The sequence below is a fragment of the Xenia sp. Carnegie-2017 genome, unplaced genomic scaffold (assembly GCF_021976095.1).
Source record: "Xenia sp. Carnegie-2017 unplaced genomic scaffold, XeniaSp_v1 HiC_scaffold_2, whole genome shotgun sequence".
Taxonomy (NCBI): Eukaryota; Metazoa; Cnidaria; class Anthozoa; order Malacalcyonacea; family Xeniidae; genus Xenia; species Xenia sp. Carnegie-2017.
Window position 1 is genome coordinate 5158662 of NW_025813482.1, and position 17025 is coordinate 5175686.

Consider the following 17025-nt stretch of genomic DNA (forward strand, 5'->3'; position numbering starts at 1 on the left):
GACAATTTTTTCCCTTAATTTAAATAAGCCCGCGAAACACGGGGAGACCATTTGATTGGTGACGATTAGTGATAATAGCGGCAATGACCATTCTGTCAAGCCGATCGAGCTGAACACGAGGGAAGAACAAAGAATCTAAAAAGAAGGCCATGAAGGGAAATTTGGGTAAATTTACGTTTTCTTTTGATTAAAATAGTCGCATTCAATATTTTTGTTTAACTTCTATTTCATTTCTGCATCATATAAAATAATAAAGCCTAACCAGACATAGATCGAATTTATTTTTGTCATGTACAAAATGTGTACATTATGAGTATTATTATTAAAATATTTTCATAAAGTTTTAAAGCGCGAAAGTTTTGTACCATTTTAAGCATAAAAAACATTTACATACTCATCTTTAACACTGCAAATTGTTAAATGGGCAAAATCTGAACACAGTTACTCTGGCAGGCTGCGACATACCAATGTTTGCTCTTCTGGAAAGAATGACTTCTTCATATCAAATATTTTCTTTTCATAATACCGTTCATTTGACACCTACAGCACTTGATTGTGTGACTTGGTAACTCAATGAGTAATGAGGCATGGTATACCTGATAATGAGTTGCCTTAAATTATTCTGGAAAGTTTTGTTTTTTTGTTTTATTGTATGATTTGAAAAATTAAAATGTATTTACTGTTTGTGTTTACAGAAAATTTGATTTTATTGATTGCAATGTCTGCAATATCAAATATGTACACTACTTAATTTTCACACAGGCACTCCCATGTCATTGTACGTACGTATATTTGGTGAAAACAATGTACTTTCCAAACTAGAAACACTTGGAACATTCTTAAAATTATGATTCTGATAAAAATATGTGCTTTGAACCTAGCAGTTTTTTGTACCACTTATCTAAAGTACATATTACTTGCGGTCTTGCCCATAAGGCCAGCATACTGTTTCACTTGTTTTATACAATCTGTGTTGTAATGTAATGGATTTTTTAGCAATCTTGAGTGTGTCTGACAAAAGTGGGTTGGTTCAATTTTCCCAAAAGCTTCACAGTTTTGGATTGCAGTTGGTCGCATCTGGTGGAACTGCAAAGACCATAAGAAATGCCAATATTCCTGTAAAGTATGTAATTTCAACCTTTTTGATGATTGTGTTATAATGAATTCGTGTGAATTTTGACAAACTTATAATAATTTTGCAAGAAACTTGTGTTGTTCTTTAAAGGGATGTATCTGAACTTACTGGAGCACCAGAAATGTTGGGCGGAAGGGTCAAAACCCTTCATCCTGCAGTCCATGCAGGCATGTATTTTTTGAACATTTTACTTACGATGAAACATCAAATATATATTGTTGAAAATTTTTGCTGATGTGGCTCTTGTCATTCATGTACATTTTCTTAGGAATTTTGGCAAGGTTAACTGAAGCAGATGAAACTGACATGAAAGCACAAAATTTTCAGTTAATCAGGTATTGATATTTATTAATGTCTCTAAAGCAAAGTCTTAAATCATTGCAACAGTCTTTCACAGCTTTCAATTTACAGGTAGCATTGTGAGTTTATTAGTCTTTTATTTTGCTGTACATTCCATTAATTTTTTCATTTCAGCGTGGTTGTCTGCAACTTATACCCATTTAAAGATACCATATCAAAACAAGACGTTTCTGTACCAGAAGCTGTTGAGCAAATTGATATTGGTATATAAACTGTTACAACATGAAATACTTACATTTATTTCAAGCTGTGCGAAATATGTATTAGTGTACAAGCATGTTTTTTTTGTTGTTGTAGGTGGGGTAACTTTGTTACGAGCAGCTGCAAAGAATCACTCAAGAGTTGTGGTTGTGTGTGATCCAAGTGATTATGATCGGTCAGACATACATACGTACATACTAGAACAAACTATGCACTTTGTCCATTGTTTGATGTGATTAATGTTTTTGAACAATCATCAGTGTAAACAAACCCTAACTCAAACAAGGTTTACAGTCGTCAAAATTGCAAAAGCAACTCAAGCTTAAGCGTATCTACCAGCACTAATGCTTTTGGATGAATCCATTTTATTTTCCTGTGTCAGCATTTGCATTAAAATCATTTTGTGTTTTCCATATACAATAAGCTTTCTAAATCTCATGTAAATAGAATTGCAGATGAAATGGCTGAAAGTACATCTCATACAGTTAAAGAGGAGACCAGGAAAATGCTTGCTTTGAAAGTAAGAGAGTAAAGATGAAGAAGTGATCATTTTATCATTTCTTGAATATTTTTTACTTTTATAACTTTTTGTTGACATGTAGGCGTTCACCCATACTGCAGAATACGACAATGCCATTGCAGATTATTTCAGAAAAGAATACAGTCTTGGTGTGTCTCATATTCCCCTGAGATATGGCATGAATCCTCATCAGAACCCAGCACAGCTTTATACTACCGATACCAAGTTGCCTGTAAAGGTTGTGAATGGTTCACCTGGTTTTATCAACCTCTGTGATGCATTTAATTCCTGGCAACTTGTTAAAGTAAGAAATGATAACTATTTGATTGTTTTTACACTTAATGAATAATTAAAGTACGTTGTTGTTGATTTTGCTTTATTGCACTTAAATTCTCTCAAAAAATCCAGGAATTAAAAGAAGCTTTGGATCTTCCTGCCGCAGCATCTTTCAAGCACGTGAGCCCGGCTGGTGCAGCAGTTGCAGTCCCGTTAAGCATGAACCAAGCCAAGCTCTGCATGGTAGATGATTTGTACAATGATCTCACTCCAATATCCACTGCTTACGCTAGAGCACGAGGTGCTGATCGTATGTCATCGTTTGGAGACTGGGTTGCACTCTCGCACGAGTGTGATAAAACTACAGCAAGAATTCTTTCTAGAGAGGTACGTATTGTGAAGAAAAGTTCTTTTTGAGATTCTTATTGTGACTTTCACAAGCTCAATAAATAACATGATTCAAAATATCTATTGCTGACTGCACGCTTTGCTTGCTCTCCATCAGCATACGCACAATATATTTGTACAAAACTAATTACCTGTAAACACGTAGTGCTGATCAACTGTAAAACAGGTTGACAGATCACCGTATATTTGCTATAAATTGTGCCACGAGTAAAATGTGTTTGAAATTAGTAATCGCAGCTCTCACCGCGTCGGTTTGGACGCCTGAAAACTCATTAATAATTCAAAGTGTAACTTTTTTTGAACTTGGATATGACGCATAGTGGATTGCATTATCTCTTTCATTTATATGGGAAATATCTGCATATGTATCTATGTACCTTAACTGTCCATCTGTATCCATGACTGAACTTTGTATTGTGAATGTTTTTTCCATCATTATACGGATATTTTAAAGGTTTCAGATGGTATCATTGCTCCGGGATACAGCGAAGACGCTCTCGAAATTTTAAAGAGAAAAAAAGGAGGAAAATACTGCGTGCTTGAGGTGGGATCATCTAACAATTTACAAACGTAACTTTTTGTCAAACCTGTAGTTAATGGTCTCGTATTGATTTACTTTATGCGGAGTGTCAATTGTTTTGCGAAAGTTAAATCGTAAAAGATATAAACCAATCAAAAATGTATTTACGCTTAAGGTTGCATTAACTTTTAAGTAAAAAAGACAGAAGCTCGCAGTACAATCCTTGGATATTGCAGTTTATTTTTGTGGGAAGAACTCGTGCAGACAAAATTTTTATTTTGAAAATCAAAAAATTATGTTCGGTCCATGCCTCCAGATGCAGTTGAATACTAGAGCGTCGCATGGTAACGTTTGGTGTGAGATTTTGGCTCCTAGTACGCTGTTCGACTGTGCTTTCTATAGGAAAGCTTCAGACCATCCAGGGGATATGCAGAGAGTGCTTTCAATTGCAACCTTATAACACCTAGTCTCTGCAGCCATTTGACATATACTATATGTATATGTATTTAGCCTTAGGTTTAAACAGACAGTTGGTTCAGTTGACTGCAAATTCCCTTGATACTTCTAATAGTTTGTGATTGAGCGCGCAAGTAGTTACTCCCAGAGCTGTGTAAGGAGATCCAGTTGGTCGTTTCTATGATTATGAACTCGAACAATTGGTCGAGTGGAGTGCGCATGCTCATGAAGATAATTTCTGTAATAATATGTAACTATTATGAAACATTTTACGGTTGATACAATGTACAAGTCAAAAGGTGTGTTTTTTTAAACTTTGCACTATCCTTGGATCCCTAGTTCTTTTTGTTTGACGTTTGTGATGAGTCATAAACTTAGATTATGTATAGGAACTGGACGACTTGAATTACGCAATCATACAGTTAATCATTAGTAGTGTACAATCACGTGAGTAAGGGGTATTTAGAGACTATATTCGCTATGGATGAGCAGTAATTTCGAGTCTTTAGTCGAGTATACGTATCTGTATGTGAAACCGTGAATAATAAAATATATCAAACTTATGAGTGTGTTGGCCATCAACTTAGCTTCTATATCGTTCCCAACAGATAAAAATAAAACACCAAATCATCTTCATCAATTTGAGACTCATTCAACAAATTGACGGTAATGCTGATCAAAAGAAGCATACTGTAGACTTTTCTGATCAATTTTGTTGATAATTAAGAAACTTTGCTACATTCGCACATTTAATAAAAATACTACAGACGCATATGTAGTGGCGAATTAATTGTGTATTACGCTTGCACAAAAATCAATGGAGATGACCAACATGACATGATTATACATGTTTTGTGCTTTAGATGAACCCAAACTATGAGCCACCATTGTCAGAAACTCGAACGCTATTTGGCTTGAAAATGGAGCAAATCAGGAATAATGGAAAGATTGACAAGAAATTGTTTGAAAATGTGAAGACAAAAAGATGCGAGGTAATCAGTTTCTGTCAGTTACAGGCTTAAGCCTGTATAGATGGGATATTGTGTAATCATGTAAAATACCTATTTATTTGTTCTTGGCTTTGTGTTCTTGCCCAGATTAGTGACGAAGCATTACGTGACTTGGTCGTGGCAACAGTAGCGCTCAAGTATACACAATCTAATTCTGTTTGCTATGCTAAGAATGGCCAGGTACTTCATAATGTACTTGTCTATTTTTCTTTAACCAACTTAAGATTAAGTGTAACGACTGATTTTTCCTATAAAACTTACCATAACCATACGTAAAATTAAACTGCCCAACTGCTCTTTGCCTTTTTTGCTCGATAATGAAACGTACGAATATTGTTGCAATGATGAGCCCAACCTCTATTTATTTCTTCAGGTCATCGGAATTGGAGCTGGTCAACAATCACGTATTCACTGCACTCGTCTGGCTGGTGATAAAAGTAATAATTGGTTGGTATTTGGTAAAATACGACTGTTAATCCATGTCAAATTGATACGGACATGATTGAATCGTTTTATTTAATGTTTTAGGTGGCTTCGACAACATCCCAAGGTTCTTGGAATGAAATTCAGAACGGTAAGTAGAGTAAATTGACCTTGTAGTAGACGTGATATTCTACACTAAGCCATCACATCGGGCAAGTTTATTAAGTAATACTTTGCTTTGCATACTTTAGGGAGTAAAACGAGCAGAAAAATCTAACGTTATTGACGTGTTTGTCAACGGAACAGTGGGACAGGTGCTATTTGTATTTTATTTAATCATTTCCCGGGGGACTCCAGCCGTGTAATATCACGTGTGATAAACCTGGGAATTTAAACTGTTTCCATACACACAGTTTTATCACTTTAACAATTATCGCTGTGCTTGTAATTTATTCATTCACTGATTGCGTTTTCTTACATCCCCTACAATGTTTTGACATTGATAAATATTTGCTTTATGTTAAGGATATGAGTAGAAGTACTTGGGAATCGATGCTTGAAGATCCACCTTCAGATCTTACTAAAGTAGCTACTTCTTATTAATGTCTTTAGCTGCAAATGTCGCGTAAGTTTTATCTTAAGAACTTTTTGAAACGTTTCATGTTGCAGGAAGAAAGAAGTTCTTGGTTAAAGGAGCTAAAAGAAGTTTCTTTAAGTTCTGATGCATTTTTCCCATTTCGCGACAACATTGATCGCGCAGCCCAGGTACCTCATATTTTTCTGCTCTAAGTACAGTTAATGTGTTCACCAAACAAACGGAAATGATCTTCGTGTAATGAAAAGGACATATAACCACTTTGTTTCTTTATTGTTATACATGCATATTCACAGTGTTTACAATTATTCAATTCCTTTCACTACATAATTGGTATATTAGCAAGTCATAGCAAGAAATGATTGTTCACCATAGCCTACTGAAACATCGAGTTCAGCTTATTCAAGCATATAATGTCAACGCCGAGCCTTCCTTTTATCATCCATGTCAGTTTCCAAGCAAAGCACATGTAGCTCTAAAATTAATGGTATTTGTTTTGTTTGTTTTTTCGGCAGCCTCAACAGTAATTTCTAGGTGCATTGATTTCAATGAATATAGTTTGAATAGTGTTTGCAACTTGTTTTTTTCTTTAGAGTGGTGTGGAATATATTGCGAGTCCTGCTGGATCAGTTTCAGATGATGTAGTGATTACAGCTGCAAACGAACATAACATGGTCATGGTTCACACAAATCTACGTTTATTTCATCATTGATAGTACAACTCTATGGAACCAACAGTCTTGATATTTGCACATTTTTCACTTATATTAATTTGACTGAGCAGTCAATGGGGAACAGATTATTCCAGTTCTTTCTGCAAAAGCCGATAAAATTTCTTTTTCCTTCGAAAACATCTGAAATAAAATGTTACTGACATGAGTGTGAGTTATACGTAACTAATTTTTTTCTTCCTATAATGTGTACCAAAAATAATTGTTTAAACCAAATGAAATGACTCCCGTTGTATGTACGCGGTTGTTATCAAAGGCAGAAAAAAGCATAAGAACGCTTCCAGTAGATGTAGTTTACTGGTTCTTCAGATAAAGAGGATTAAGTGGACAGGTAGACGGAAGAACGTAAGTTAACAAGGTATGTCCTCAAATGTTCATTTTGCATACAGGTAATAAACGTATGCGGAATTTATCAGGGGGGCAAGACACTTACGTCGTGCTGAAAAAAACGTGCTACCAATTTGAAATTGTAATTAAAAAAGGGTGGGCAATTGCCTCTTAGCTCCCCCCGACTGCGGACTACGCACTTGAAAGCAAAGGAGAATTCGCTGCCTCTAAGTCCGAAGTACCTGAAGCAAATTAGAACACACGATTAACTTCAGTCAATGGCATTTTAATCAGCAATGCTTGCACATACAAAATCACACAAATGCATTGTAAGAATGTGGACTTTTGGATGTAATTGATCATGATTGCAACTTCCTTTCAAAGTAATGAGAAGGAAAAAGAATGTACGTGATACCTTGTAAGGTGGAAAGTTTCAATGAGAAAACAAAGGTACTGAGCAAGACAGGATAAAATGGAGTCAAGGTAGTACCGCTCAGCAGTAACTTAACACTGCGTTCACGTTCATTTGCGTTTCGAACGCGTTCCAAAAAATTAGGGGACACGTTCTGGACGCGTTGCCGATTGTTCAAATAATGAAATAAACTCGGTATAACATCGAAAATTTCTAAAGCGAGTATAAATGATGATTACTGATCAATGATCAGATGCGGCCAACAACGCGTTTTGATACACGTTCCATCTTAAGCCGAACGCATTTGGGTGGTACTGATAAATAAAAAGAAAAGTCCAAAAGCAAGTTTACAAATAAATTACCAGAGTCCAATCTTCACTGGTATGATGTGTGTAACCCATCAAGTGACATATCCCATGTGTAACATAAACCTGTCAATAAAATACAGATGCTTAAATTCATACATAAATTTAGCAGCGGACTAGTATCCAGTGCGAGTTCAAATCTCGTCCAAGTCACATGTTTATCATGTGAATATAAAAACCGTGTTAGGTTTAATATAGTTCTTTATTGTTAGATAAATAAACATACAGGAAGAGAATTTTGAAAATCTGTTTCATCATCAACACAGTGGTTCCTGATGACTGATGGGCAAAGAAAGATATCACCAAGGTTCTCATCCAGTTTCAATGCTTCATTTGTATGTAATTTACCAGGCATAATTATCTGAATAATTAAGAAAACAGCACCTTACACAGGAATGGATCCACAATGGTTTTGTTAGGGGTGCTTGTGGATTAGATTTCAATGCCATATCATGCCATACATTTTTTGTTGAATTCTGTTACCTTTATATTATGAATGGGAGTTTTTTTGGAAATGTGCTCCATTAAACATGAATTACAATTGCTTTGGCTTAATTCTTCATGTGTTCTACTTTGTAGGTAAATATTCACCCCTCCTACATCCCCTCTAACCAACACTTGAACAGTGCACCCTTCACAGGCCTTCCTTAAATCTAACCCTGATCTTACATGTAGAAGTGGACTATTGCCTATTGGAGAGGGTAAAAATAACAAAATGAAATAAACTTCCACAGAAAGCACAACAAGTTGCTGGGCAGACAGGAAATGTGCATGAAATGACTAAATAGCTTGACACTATGTACTGTTTAATGACTTTGCCTCCTGTCTGATCCTCTTAAAGAATTTATGCAGAAACAAATTAACAAGTACAAGGATGAACTTTTGTAAATTATCACCTTGTAAATCTATACAATGTTAACAATGTTACATGATTCAATAGACAATAGTCACATAGTAAGACTTACATGATTTGGAAATGACAAGATGTCAGTTGGTTTGTTGATATTGCAATACTCATTATTCATTTGCTTGATGCAAGATTCACCAACAAAGATAACTCCTAAACTGTAACTTTCCATCTCCAACAAATTCATCAGAAGTTGCACGTGATTTCTTAATTTCTTCAAACTAAACGTAACTGACCTTTGTAGATTCCGCACAACAAGTGTCATAACATAAGCTGCAGAAGATATTAGCAAAATTCTAGTAGCTGACATAACCCTTATAGAATAACATCTTTACAGTTTTCATGCATTTACCCCTGCACTGACGACGCTTGGAAGAAATTTACTAAGTGTCTTTTGGTAAATAATTATATAGTCTGGTGATAAATTCTTACAGCACAACAGTTGCCAACTCTGGTTGCTGGTTGCCACTTCAGTTTAGGGCAATGAGTTGTCTAACTGAGTCCTCAAGCTTATAAAAATTTGGTCAGCGGCTAACAAATTGCTAGGGGTACACGTGAAAACTGAAATTAGAAAATAGTCCTTTGAAAATAAATGGAAAATAAAATTTAAATTAAATTAAAATAAAATTGCAGCTGGAGGATTAGAACTTTGAACACAAAAAAGAAGAATTTATTTAGAATTATGGGTAAAAGAAAGAAAACAAGAATGAAAGGTATATACATATCTTACTATAATTATCTGTAACTATTATCAAATATAACTATTTGTACTTTCTAAACAAAACTATTTGTTTTCAATTGCTAAAGGATAGAATTTTACCAATAAAGTTGCTTTTAAGCAAATCGAATTATAGCATAATGCTTTATCCAACAACTACAAACAATAACGACCTTATCTAACAAATAATCTTTAGAAATAAAAGCTTATAACAATATAAGCGTTTGACATAATTGATAGTGTTTCTCAGTTTTATATTTTTGATCAAAAACATGTTTTGAGTTTTGACTTAACTGTTAGTCATCTTCAGTGTGATGAATATGTTATACACAATGTAATATATATAATATAGAGATATGTTACTGTACAAGTGAGGTGATACTCAATGAATACCTGGATTAATTATTTATATTTTTTTGAGATTGGTGACAGAATGTGTATAGTGATGATAAAATTAGGAAGTTTGAAAATAGTGTTAGAATGTTGAACTTGTTTGTTCAGTTCAAGTTTGTGTTTGCGTATTATAACATTGTTTGTTTTAGTTTAAGGGTGAATGGAGACTTAGCAGTGTCTTTAATAGTGAAGCAGGAGGAAATATATTTAAATTTGCATTCTGGATTTTGTAGATTTTTTATGAGTTTTTGTCTGAGGTGGTGTTCTTTAAAGGAAAAATTTATGTTTTTAAGTTAATGCTTCAAAAGACAATGAAGAAGAATCAAAGCAGCACAGTGAACAAAAATTCACTATAGATGATCTTATTCAAAAGGTACGCATTGTCATCAACAGTTGGTTGGATGAACAGAATGATATGAACTTGTTTTATTTAGCCTAAAGCAAGAAGACAGCAGTTTTTTATAAACTTAAAACATAAAATTTAAGACAATTCCAATTCAATTTAGTGTCCATGATGAATTTGAATTCACTGCAAGTAGAAAAGTAACAAGAAAAGTAGAAATAACTTCTAAAATGTTTTAGTGAGGTAGTTGTTGGAATTGACGATTTAACGCGAACGTTTATTCATTGTTTACACCACCAGGAAAATATTTTGGCAGCTTTTATTGCATTTTACAATAATTAAGATAAATTCTACGTAGCTATATGATTAAAAAAGGTGACCATAGCTCAGTGTGTCCTGCTACGACCATGGAGTATGAAGTATGAACTTGAACAGTTAGTTAAGTGGACTGCCTTACTGCGCTGTAGTGCTAGTTCAGATGATTTTCCTATAAATTTTTGACCAAGCAAGCTAGTTACCAGTAGTGCAAAGAGATCAAAATGCATGGATTTGAAAACTTTGCACTGTCCTTGGATTCCAGCTCAATATGCATAAAAAAGTTAGTTTTACCTGATTGATGAACTGCAAAAGTTCCAGTCAGTCGCCTACTACTCTCCCCTTTACAAAAATTTGTGCAATGTTCAAGTAACCTTTTTTCACTGAACTTTGCTCGCAAATTTTACTTTATCGCATATTTTACTTTTTTCCATAGGTGGAGGAATACATAGAAAACTTTAATTTTGAGATGGCGGAAAAATTTTGCGTACGAATTCTCGAAACATCTCCGAACAATGTTCGTGCATTAAACATGGTTGCTGCAGCTTGTTTGGAAATTGGTAAAACAGACGAAGCCATTTGCGTATCCTTTCATTTAATCTTTTGTGCAGTAAAAAATAAAATATGGGCACATGAGTTTAATATACATAGTATGTCTATTTATGTTCGTGCAAGGACAGATTTTCTTCAGAGGGGAATTGGGGGTGCGCACTACCTCTCTCTCTAGAATGTTTTGAACTTGTCAACTCCCCTCGAAACTTTCAAATCTCCCTTGACGAGGGTGTGCACTGCTCACAGAAGTAAACTGTGAAAAAAGGTCATAGCTTTGTGTGCCTGCTCTTTACAAAAAGAGCTAGTTTCGTTCATTATACACCACGCTTGTTTACCAGTTATATTCAGTGGCAGATCTAGAGTACATCAAATAAGTTACTCACAGCTGCTTTTTCGATATATTTACATTTTCAAATACCAGAAAGGCCACTTGATTAAATTTTGTTCTTTCGAAGTTTATAATCAACATTGTTGTTTTGGAGATTTTAGGAATACTTAGGTTTGAGGAGTATTTTACATACATTGGATCTTCCTCTGGTTGTGTTACTTTCTATTGCTTACGCATTAGCAACAGAAGTCGATACATCAGGCAAAATGTTGTTCTGTTTTTATGATCATTAAATTTTCAGGTGAAGGGAAATGTATAAAGCAGTAAAATTTGACTTGAGGTAAAGCTACAAACTGCGAAGGCACAAACTTGAGATAAAATAATTATCACCTTCCCAGCCACCACGAATTTCGGGCACCCCGACGAAAAATATGAAAAATCTGTCCTTGTGCATGTGAATTTTTATATTTAATTTTTTGCCAGCTATGTAGCGGATGTTTTTGGCAAGTTTTGTTCCTTCATCAAATTAAGTACTTGAAGCGTGCTGTAGAAATTGAACCTGACAAAGGTTTCAGCAAATACATGACGCTTGGTGAACTTCTTGAAGGACAGCATGCTGTTGAATACTTAAAGAAAGGTGTTGAATTAATGATAAATGAAAAGAAATGTTTTGAAAAGGTACATATTTATGGAAGTAATGATGACGTATGTTATGATCATAAACGCATACATGATCAATTATCAAAACAAAGAGTAAATTGTTTTGAAATGCATGTAATTTTTATTCTTACTTCATGAAAAGCTCATTTTCGTGCTGTGACATATTGATAGGAAGATATATGGACAAGATTTTCTGTGTGTAGCCAGTGGGTTATGAATTTTCAGAGAGTTTAGTATGCACGTGTAACTGCATTAGAGGCTCCTGATTGTAGTTTGTAATAAATAAGATTACGTACGTAGTTAAAGATTGTGATATTCTGTTTAACGTTGTTCTGTAGTAGAGTGCAAGTTAATCAAACTTTCAGCATTGGTATAAAATAGCACCTATGTTTCCTCGCCTGTCATAAGAGCCGACATACCCAATGTTGCTGTGAGGTAGAAGATCTCAGCTTTATATGACGGTTTCTGATTGGACAAAAATGGATGCTATGCATGACGTACATATACACGACTATTGATTCAAACTGAAATGATTTGATTCGTGCGAAAGCAAGCAACAAGCCTTATAGCAGAAGTACGAAACTACGAATGAAGAAGTAGAAGTTTGAGTGACTGGATGTTCAAGAAATTGAGTGGTTAACAATGTTTCTTAATACAACTTTAAGAAGACGAATTTTCTGTTTTGGATAAGACTTTTCTGATAAAAAGTATAAAGAGAAAGACGACAGTTGCAGTGCAACAATTTCAGAGAAATAATGTTTCTGTGCGTTTGAGTTTGGACTGAGAGAAAGTTTTAGAAAAGACACCTAGAAAAAGTGATGTTGGTTTTCAACCAGAAAAATAAACTTATGGACGAAATATTTGTTTTCGAGCAAGCGCATAAGAAAGTACTATAAAAAAGAGAGAAACGATTTGTTGCATTTTAGATTTAGGAAAAGTCCGATATTTCGTTCATGATTTCGTTTTCGTTACCAACTAAATTTGCGCATCATATCTGATTCACATTGCGATTTCTTTAGGAAGATACTGACAATCCTTGTGAAAATAGCGACATTGAAAAAATAACAGATCGAGATATTTCAAACGCATTCTGTTCGTTAGCTGAGATATATCTCACTGATTTTTGGTATGTCCAAAAACATTTTTTTGTTTTGTTTTTGTTTTGTTTTTTGTACTTACTGACAAACATCGTATTTCGTGTGTATATTCTGTTGAATTATTTATTTTCTAGTTTGGCTGAGGATGCAGAAGCGTCCTGTAAATCATACTGCAATGAAGCAATACAACATGATCAAAATAATCCCGATGCCTATCAAGTTATGGCTAATTGTTTACTTAGCGAGCAGAAAAACGAGGTCTGGTATTGTAAATGTTTTACACGCATTTGACCGCTGGTTTTGACCATTTACATGTAGAAGATATGAATGCTAAACACGCTAGTATTGACGTTTGCGGCCACTTTCACTGCTTTATAACGTTTTAAAACCTCAAAGTTATTTAACGTTTTGCATTGAAGTTTAGTCAACTTTAGCATTATTAACTTTTATTGGCTCTCGGGTTTAATAGGAAGCCAGAGAGGCTTTGTTAAAAGGGATGAATCTGTGGCGTGGTATTGACGATCCAGTTTTGAAGGTTGAATTTGTGTTGCATATTTTTGAAGTAGTCATAGGCCCCGTCCACACGTATCCGGAGTTTTTTAAAAACGGAGGTTGATTAGACAACCTCCGTTTTAACCGTCCACACGTAGTTGTGAAACCGGCGTTTTCAAAAAAAATCCACTCTGGAAGCCGTATTTAAAAAGCATCGTTTTTGGTAGGCGAAAACGCCGTTTACGTGTGGATGCAAGTGCAAAACGGAGGAAAAAACCTCCGTTTTCAAAAAACTCCGGATACGTGTGGACGGGGCCATAGTGACGAAAGACTGTGTAATGCCATTAGCTATGTATTTAATGCTGGAACTGACTTTTGAATTAATGATTTAGTCATCACGGATTCCGTCGTACGATTCGAGAATATCGCTCTCAAAGATGCTGATTGAAATAAATGAATTTGATGTAGGTATATTTAAATGAATTAATGCCTGGATACATTCAGGAATTATTTGTGCATGAAAGACGGACAAAACGATCTTACACTGTTCTTTCATTTGCTTTGTTAGTCGAACCCAAATTCAACTCAACTTGCACGTAGCCAATCTGTTGTTTATTTTGTTTTACGTTGCATAAAAATCATCTGAATTAAGAAGATACCAACAATTTGTTATTATTAGACTGCTGCTGATGTGCTTGGGGAACTTCTTTCTGAAGATGATGAAGTTGTTCAGGTTATGGATTTTCCATGACACTTTCTTCATTTTATTTTAGTTTCTACGATAACTCTCAAGGCTATAACGCCATCGTGTTTCTTAATTCTATATGAACTCATTAAAACTTCTGTTTATCCATTCTTTTTTGTTGAAAACTCAATATTTGCTCACTATTTCATACAATTTGATAGCCTTAAAAATGAGAAAATTTACCGTTCATAAGAGACGAAGTGTTTATTAGTGTGAAAAACTCAGGCAGGAGGCGTTTATTAGATACGAGGTGTTTATTTGACAGGGGCATTTAATGTATCATTTGGGGTATTCAAAAGAAAAACCGGAAATTACGAATAGAAACTTTGTATGAACATATTCTTATTTTCATAGTCCTTATACTCCAATAATCTTTATGATCTTTTATAGTCTTTGTTTTCTATGAGGAAAACAAATAAAATAGAAAGTTTTTGCTATTTGATTATTTTACAAAGTTTAAAGACTTCAGTGGGTGATTTACGATAGTGAGCTGACAAAAAACCGTCCTGAATGCTTTAATGTTTTGGCGATTGATTCGTGTATAAATTTTTTTTCAATTATTATTTTTCCTGTCAGTTTTTACCTTAAAACTATTAAATGAAGGCTGGACTTTGAAATCTTTAGGTTTGGTATTTACTTGGCTGGAATGAATATCTCAAGGAGCAGGATTACAATTCTGTTGTTTACTACTTAGAAATGGCACAGAAGGTAGTTATATTTTTCCATGTAATGATATTTCGATAGTCATCTATGTAGTTAGTGTAAGTTGTGAAAAAAGATTTAATAGACTTTTTTACAATAATTTATCACAAAGTGATCATAGTTTCCTTAAATTGTACATTGTAAGTGTAGTAAAAGTTCACTCCCAGTACATGAGTAGAACGGTGCACTGCATGAAATGACGAGTGTTGAATTCCATTATATCTTGTGATGGCAAAAGGCTTTTATGTCCTTGAATTCCTTGTTCAAATCTAAATGCAAATAACAGACGCTGTCTTTTATAGCGTTTTATATTTCAACTCTCTTAGCATCAGGAATGGATTTACTCGGGTCCAAGAAGGGTGGCAATCTCCCTACGAAAGTGATATAGCTACCAAACAATTAAGGAAAAGCTATGGAGATTTGTGTTTAATGGAGCACTTTTACAGTATTATCTCCATGCTATAAATGTAACTGATCAAAAAAGTTTGACATTACATGGCGACACCCACAAAGTGGTCACCAAATTTTAATCTAAATTGGAGTGACCGATTTGCAAAATCTTCCTGGATTCATCCCAGCGCAACATTGCTACTGGTTTTAATTTTCCTAGGAATAAAAATCTTACCGATTGAAAAACTTTTTTGAAATACAGTTATATTTGAAAATGAACATGCCGTTTTCACGTGTTTTGTCCAACACCGAATCCGCCAATGCATTAATTCACCATGCCGTTTTCACGTGTTTTGTCCAACACCAAATCCGCCAATGCATTAATTCACCTTCATTTCAAGCTTTTCAGTCAATCTGAATGTGATGATGAACCATTGCTAGAGCATATTAATGAACTGTTACTGGAGGTGAAGGAGAAATTAAACGACCACAAAGATTTCTTTTCAAATAATGACGCTGGTGAAAACAGTGAGGATGATTACAACGAAGAAGAAATTGGTTCAATGGACACAACTACGTGAGTAGAATATGTTTATAAATTATTTCTCTGCAAGTACGTAAGTTATAATTAATTCTATATTCAATGTTGAAAACATCACAAAAATCATGGCTAAGACATGGCAAGTGTTTTTTTTTTGTATTCGTGACTTATATTTTTGAACGAACATGATCACTTGGTGTTTCAAGATTGGGACACAGGCAATTTCACATAATAATGCTAAAACTGCGCTATGATCAGTGCATGTTGAGTTTGGCTTCACCTGCATGCATGCAATTGAATTTTTGAGTTGAATATGTGAAGTACATCTGTGAATATGTGTAGAGTAGGATATATGGATAGTATCTTCGATTGATACGTATTTTATGGAAAATGCTGGAAAAAAGAAGATTCAAAATCAGTGAAAAATACACGTAATGTACCCATTTACGGCATTAAATTTCAATGCATTTACATTTGAGTTGTTGACAAGAGTTGTTACTTACGTACAGTTTTTTTTTGAATTGTCTATCACAGTTGTGCAAAACTTGACTATGAATGCAAACCAATTTCAACTTATTAGACTTCAAATAATCATAGTTAGCAAATATGCTTTGCTATGGAGGTACTTCAAGTTATCTAAGCAGTATCACAGTTAGCTATTATGCTGTACTATAGAAGTGCCTCAAGTCACCTACACAGTATCACAGTTAGGTAATATGCTGTACTATAGAGATACCTCAAGTTACCTACATAGTATCATAGTTAGCTAATATGCTGTACTGTAGAAGTACCTCAAGTCACCTAAATAGTATCATAGTTAACTAATATGCTGTACTATAGAGGTACCTCAAGTCACCTACATAGTATCACAGTTAGGTAATATGCTATACTATAGAGGTACCTCTAATCACCTACGTAGTATCACAGTTAACAAATATGCTGTACTACTGTGGTATTTCAAGTTACCTACATAGTATCACAGTTAGGTAATATGCTGTACTATAGAGGTACCTCTAGTCACCTACGTAGTATCACAGTTAACAAATATGCTGTACTACTGTGGTACTTCAAGTCACCTACATAGTATCACTGTTAGGTAATAT

General features: G+C 34.5%; 3 protein-coding genes and 1 long non-coding RNA gene across 6 annotated transcripts; 2 read left to right on the plus strand and 2 right to left on the minus strand.

Moving 5' to 3' along the window:
- The first annotated feature begins 79 nt into the window (after positions 1-79).
- Positions 80-6783, plus strand: LOC124440067 (bifunctional purine biosynthesis protein ATIC-like). Its single transcript, XM_046990395.1, has 18 exons — positions 80-165; positions 997-1123; positions 1226-1302; positions 1404-1470; positions 1610-1698; positions 1793-1871; positions 2144-2216; positions 2299-2520; positions 2625-2879; positions 3355-3444; positions 4740-4868; positions 4974-5066; positions 5260-5333; positions 5415-5460; positions 5561-5623; positions 5835-5894; positions 5979-6074; positions 6498-6783. The coding sequence occupies exons 1-18, from the start codon at positions 150-152 to the stop codon at positions 6615-6617; spliced, it is 1776 nt and encodes a 591-aa protein (XP_046846351.1). The 5' UTR covers positions 80-149; the 3' UTR covers positions 6618-6783.
- Positions 2251-3153, minus strand: LOC124440071. Its single transcript, XR_006946538.1, has 2 exons — positions 3032-3153; positions 2251-2871 (listed from the first exon to the last, which is right to left on the minus strand). It is a non-coding gene; the product is annotated as an uncharacterized LOC124440071 (long non-coding RNA).
- LOC124440069 (endoribonuclease YbeY-like) lies at positions 6586-9112 on the minus strand. Of its 3 annotated transcripts, XM_046990398.1 has the most exons (5): positions 8999-9112; positions 8705-8919; positions 7966-8100; positions 7737-7805; positions 6586-6758 (listed from the first exon to the last, which is right to left on the minus strand). In XM_046990398.1, the coding sequence occupies exons 2-5, from the start codon at positions 8909-8911 to the stop codon at positions 6672-6674; spliced, it is 498 nt and encodes a 165-aa protein (XP_046846354.1). In that variant the 5' UTR covers positions 8912-8919; positions 8999-9112; the 3' UTR covers positions 6586-6671. The 3 variants fall into 3 exon arrangements, with proteins under 3 accessions (XP_046846354.1, XP_046846353.1, XP_046846355.1); XM_046990397.1 differs by having other exon boundaries at positions 8705-9109; XM_046990399.1 differs by lacking the exon at positions 7966-8100 and having other exon boundaries at positions 8705-9109.
- Positions 9113-9193: 81 nt separating this feature from the next.
- On the plus strand, positions 9194-16393 carry LOC124440068 (probable assembly chaperone of rpl4). Its single transcript, XM_046990396.1, has 11 exons — positions 9194-9359; positions 10051-10130; positions 10852-10998; positions 11827-11973; positions 12975-13081; positions 13187-13310; positions 13522-13587; positions 13937-14008; positions 14224-14277; positions 14914-14997; positions 15783-16393. Exons 1-11 carry the CDS (start codon positions 9329-9331, stop codon positions 15960-15962), a joined length of 1092 nt encoding a protein of 363 aa, XP_046846352.1. The 5' UTR covers positions 9194-9328; the 3' UTR covers positions 15963-16393.
- The last annotated feature ends 632 nt before the right edge of the window (positions 16394-17025 follow it).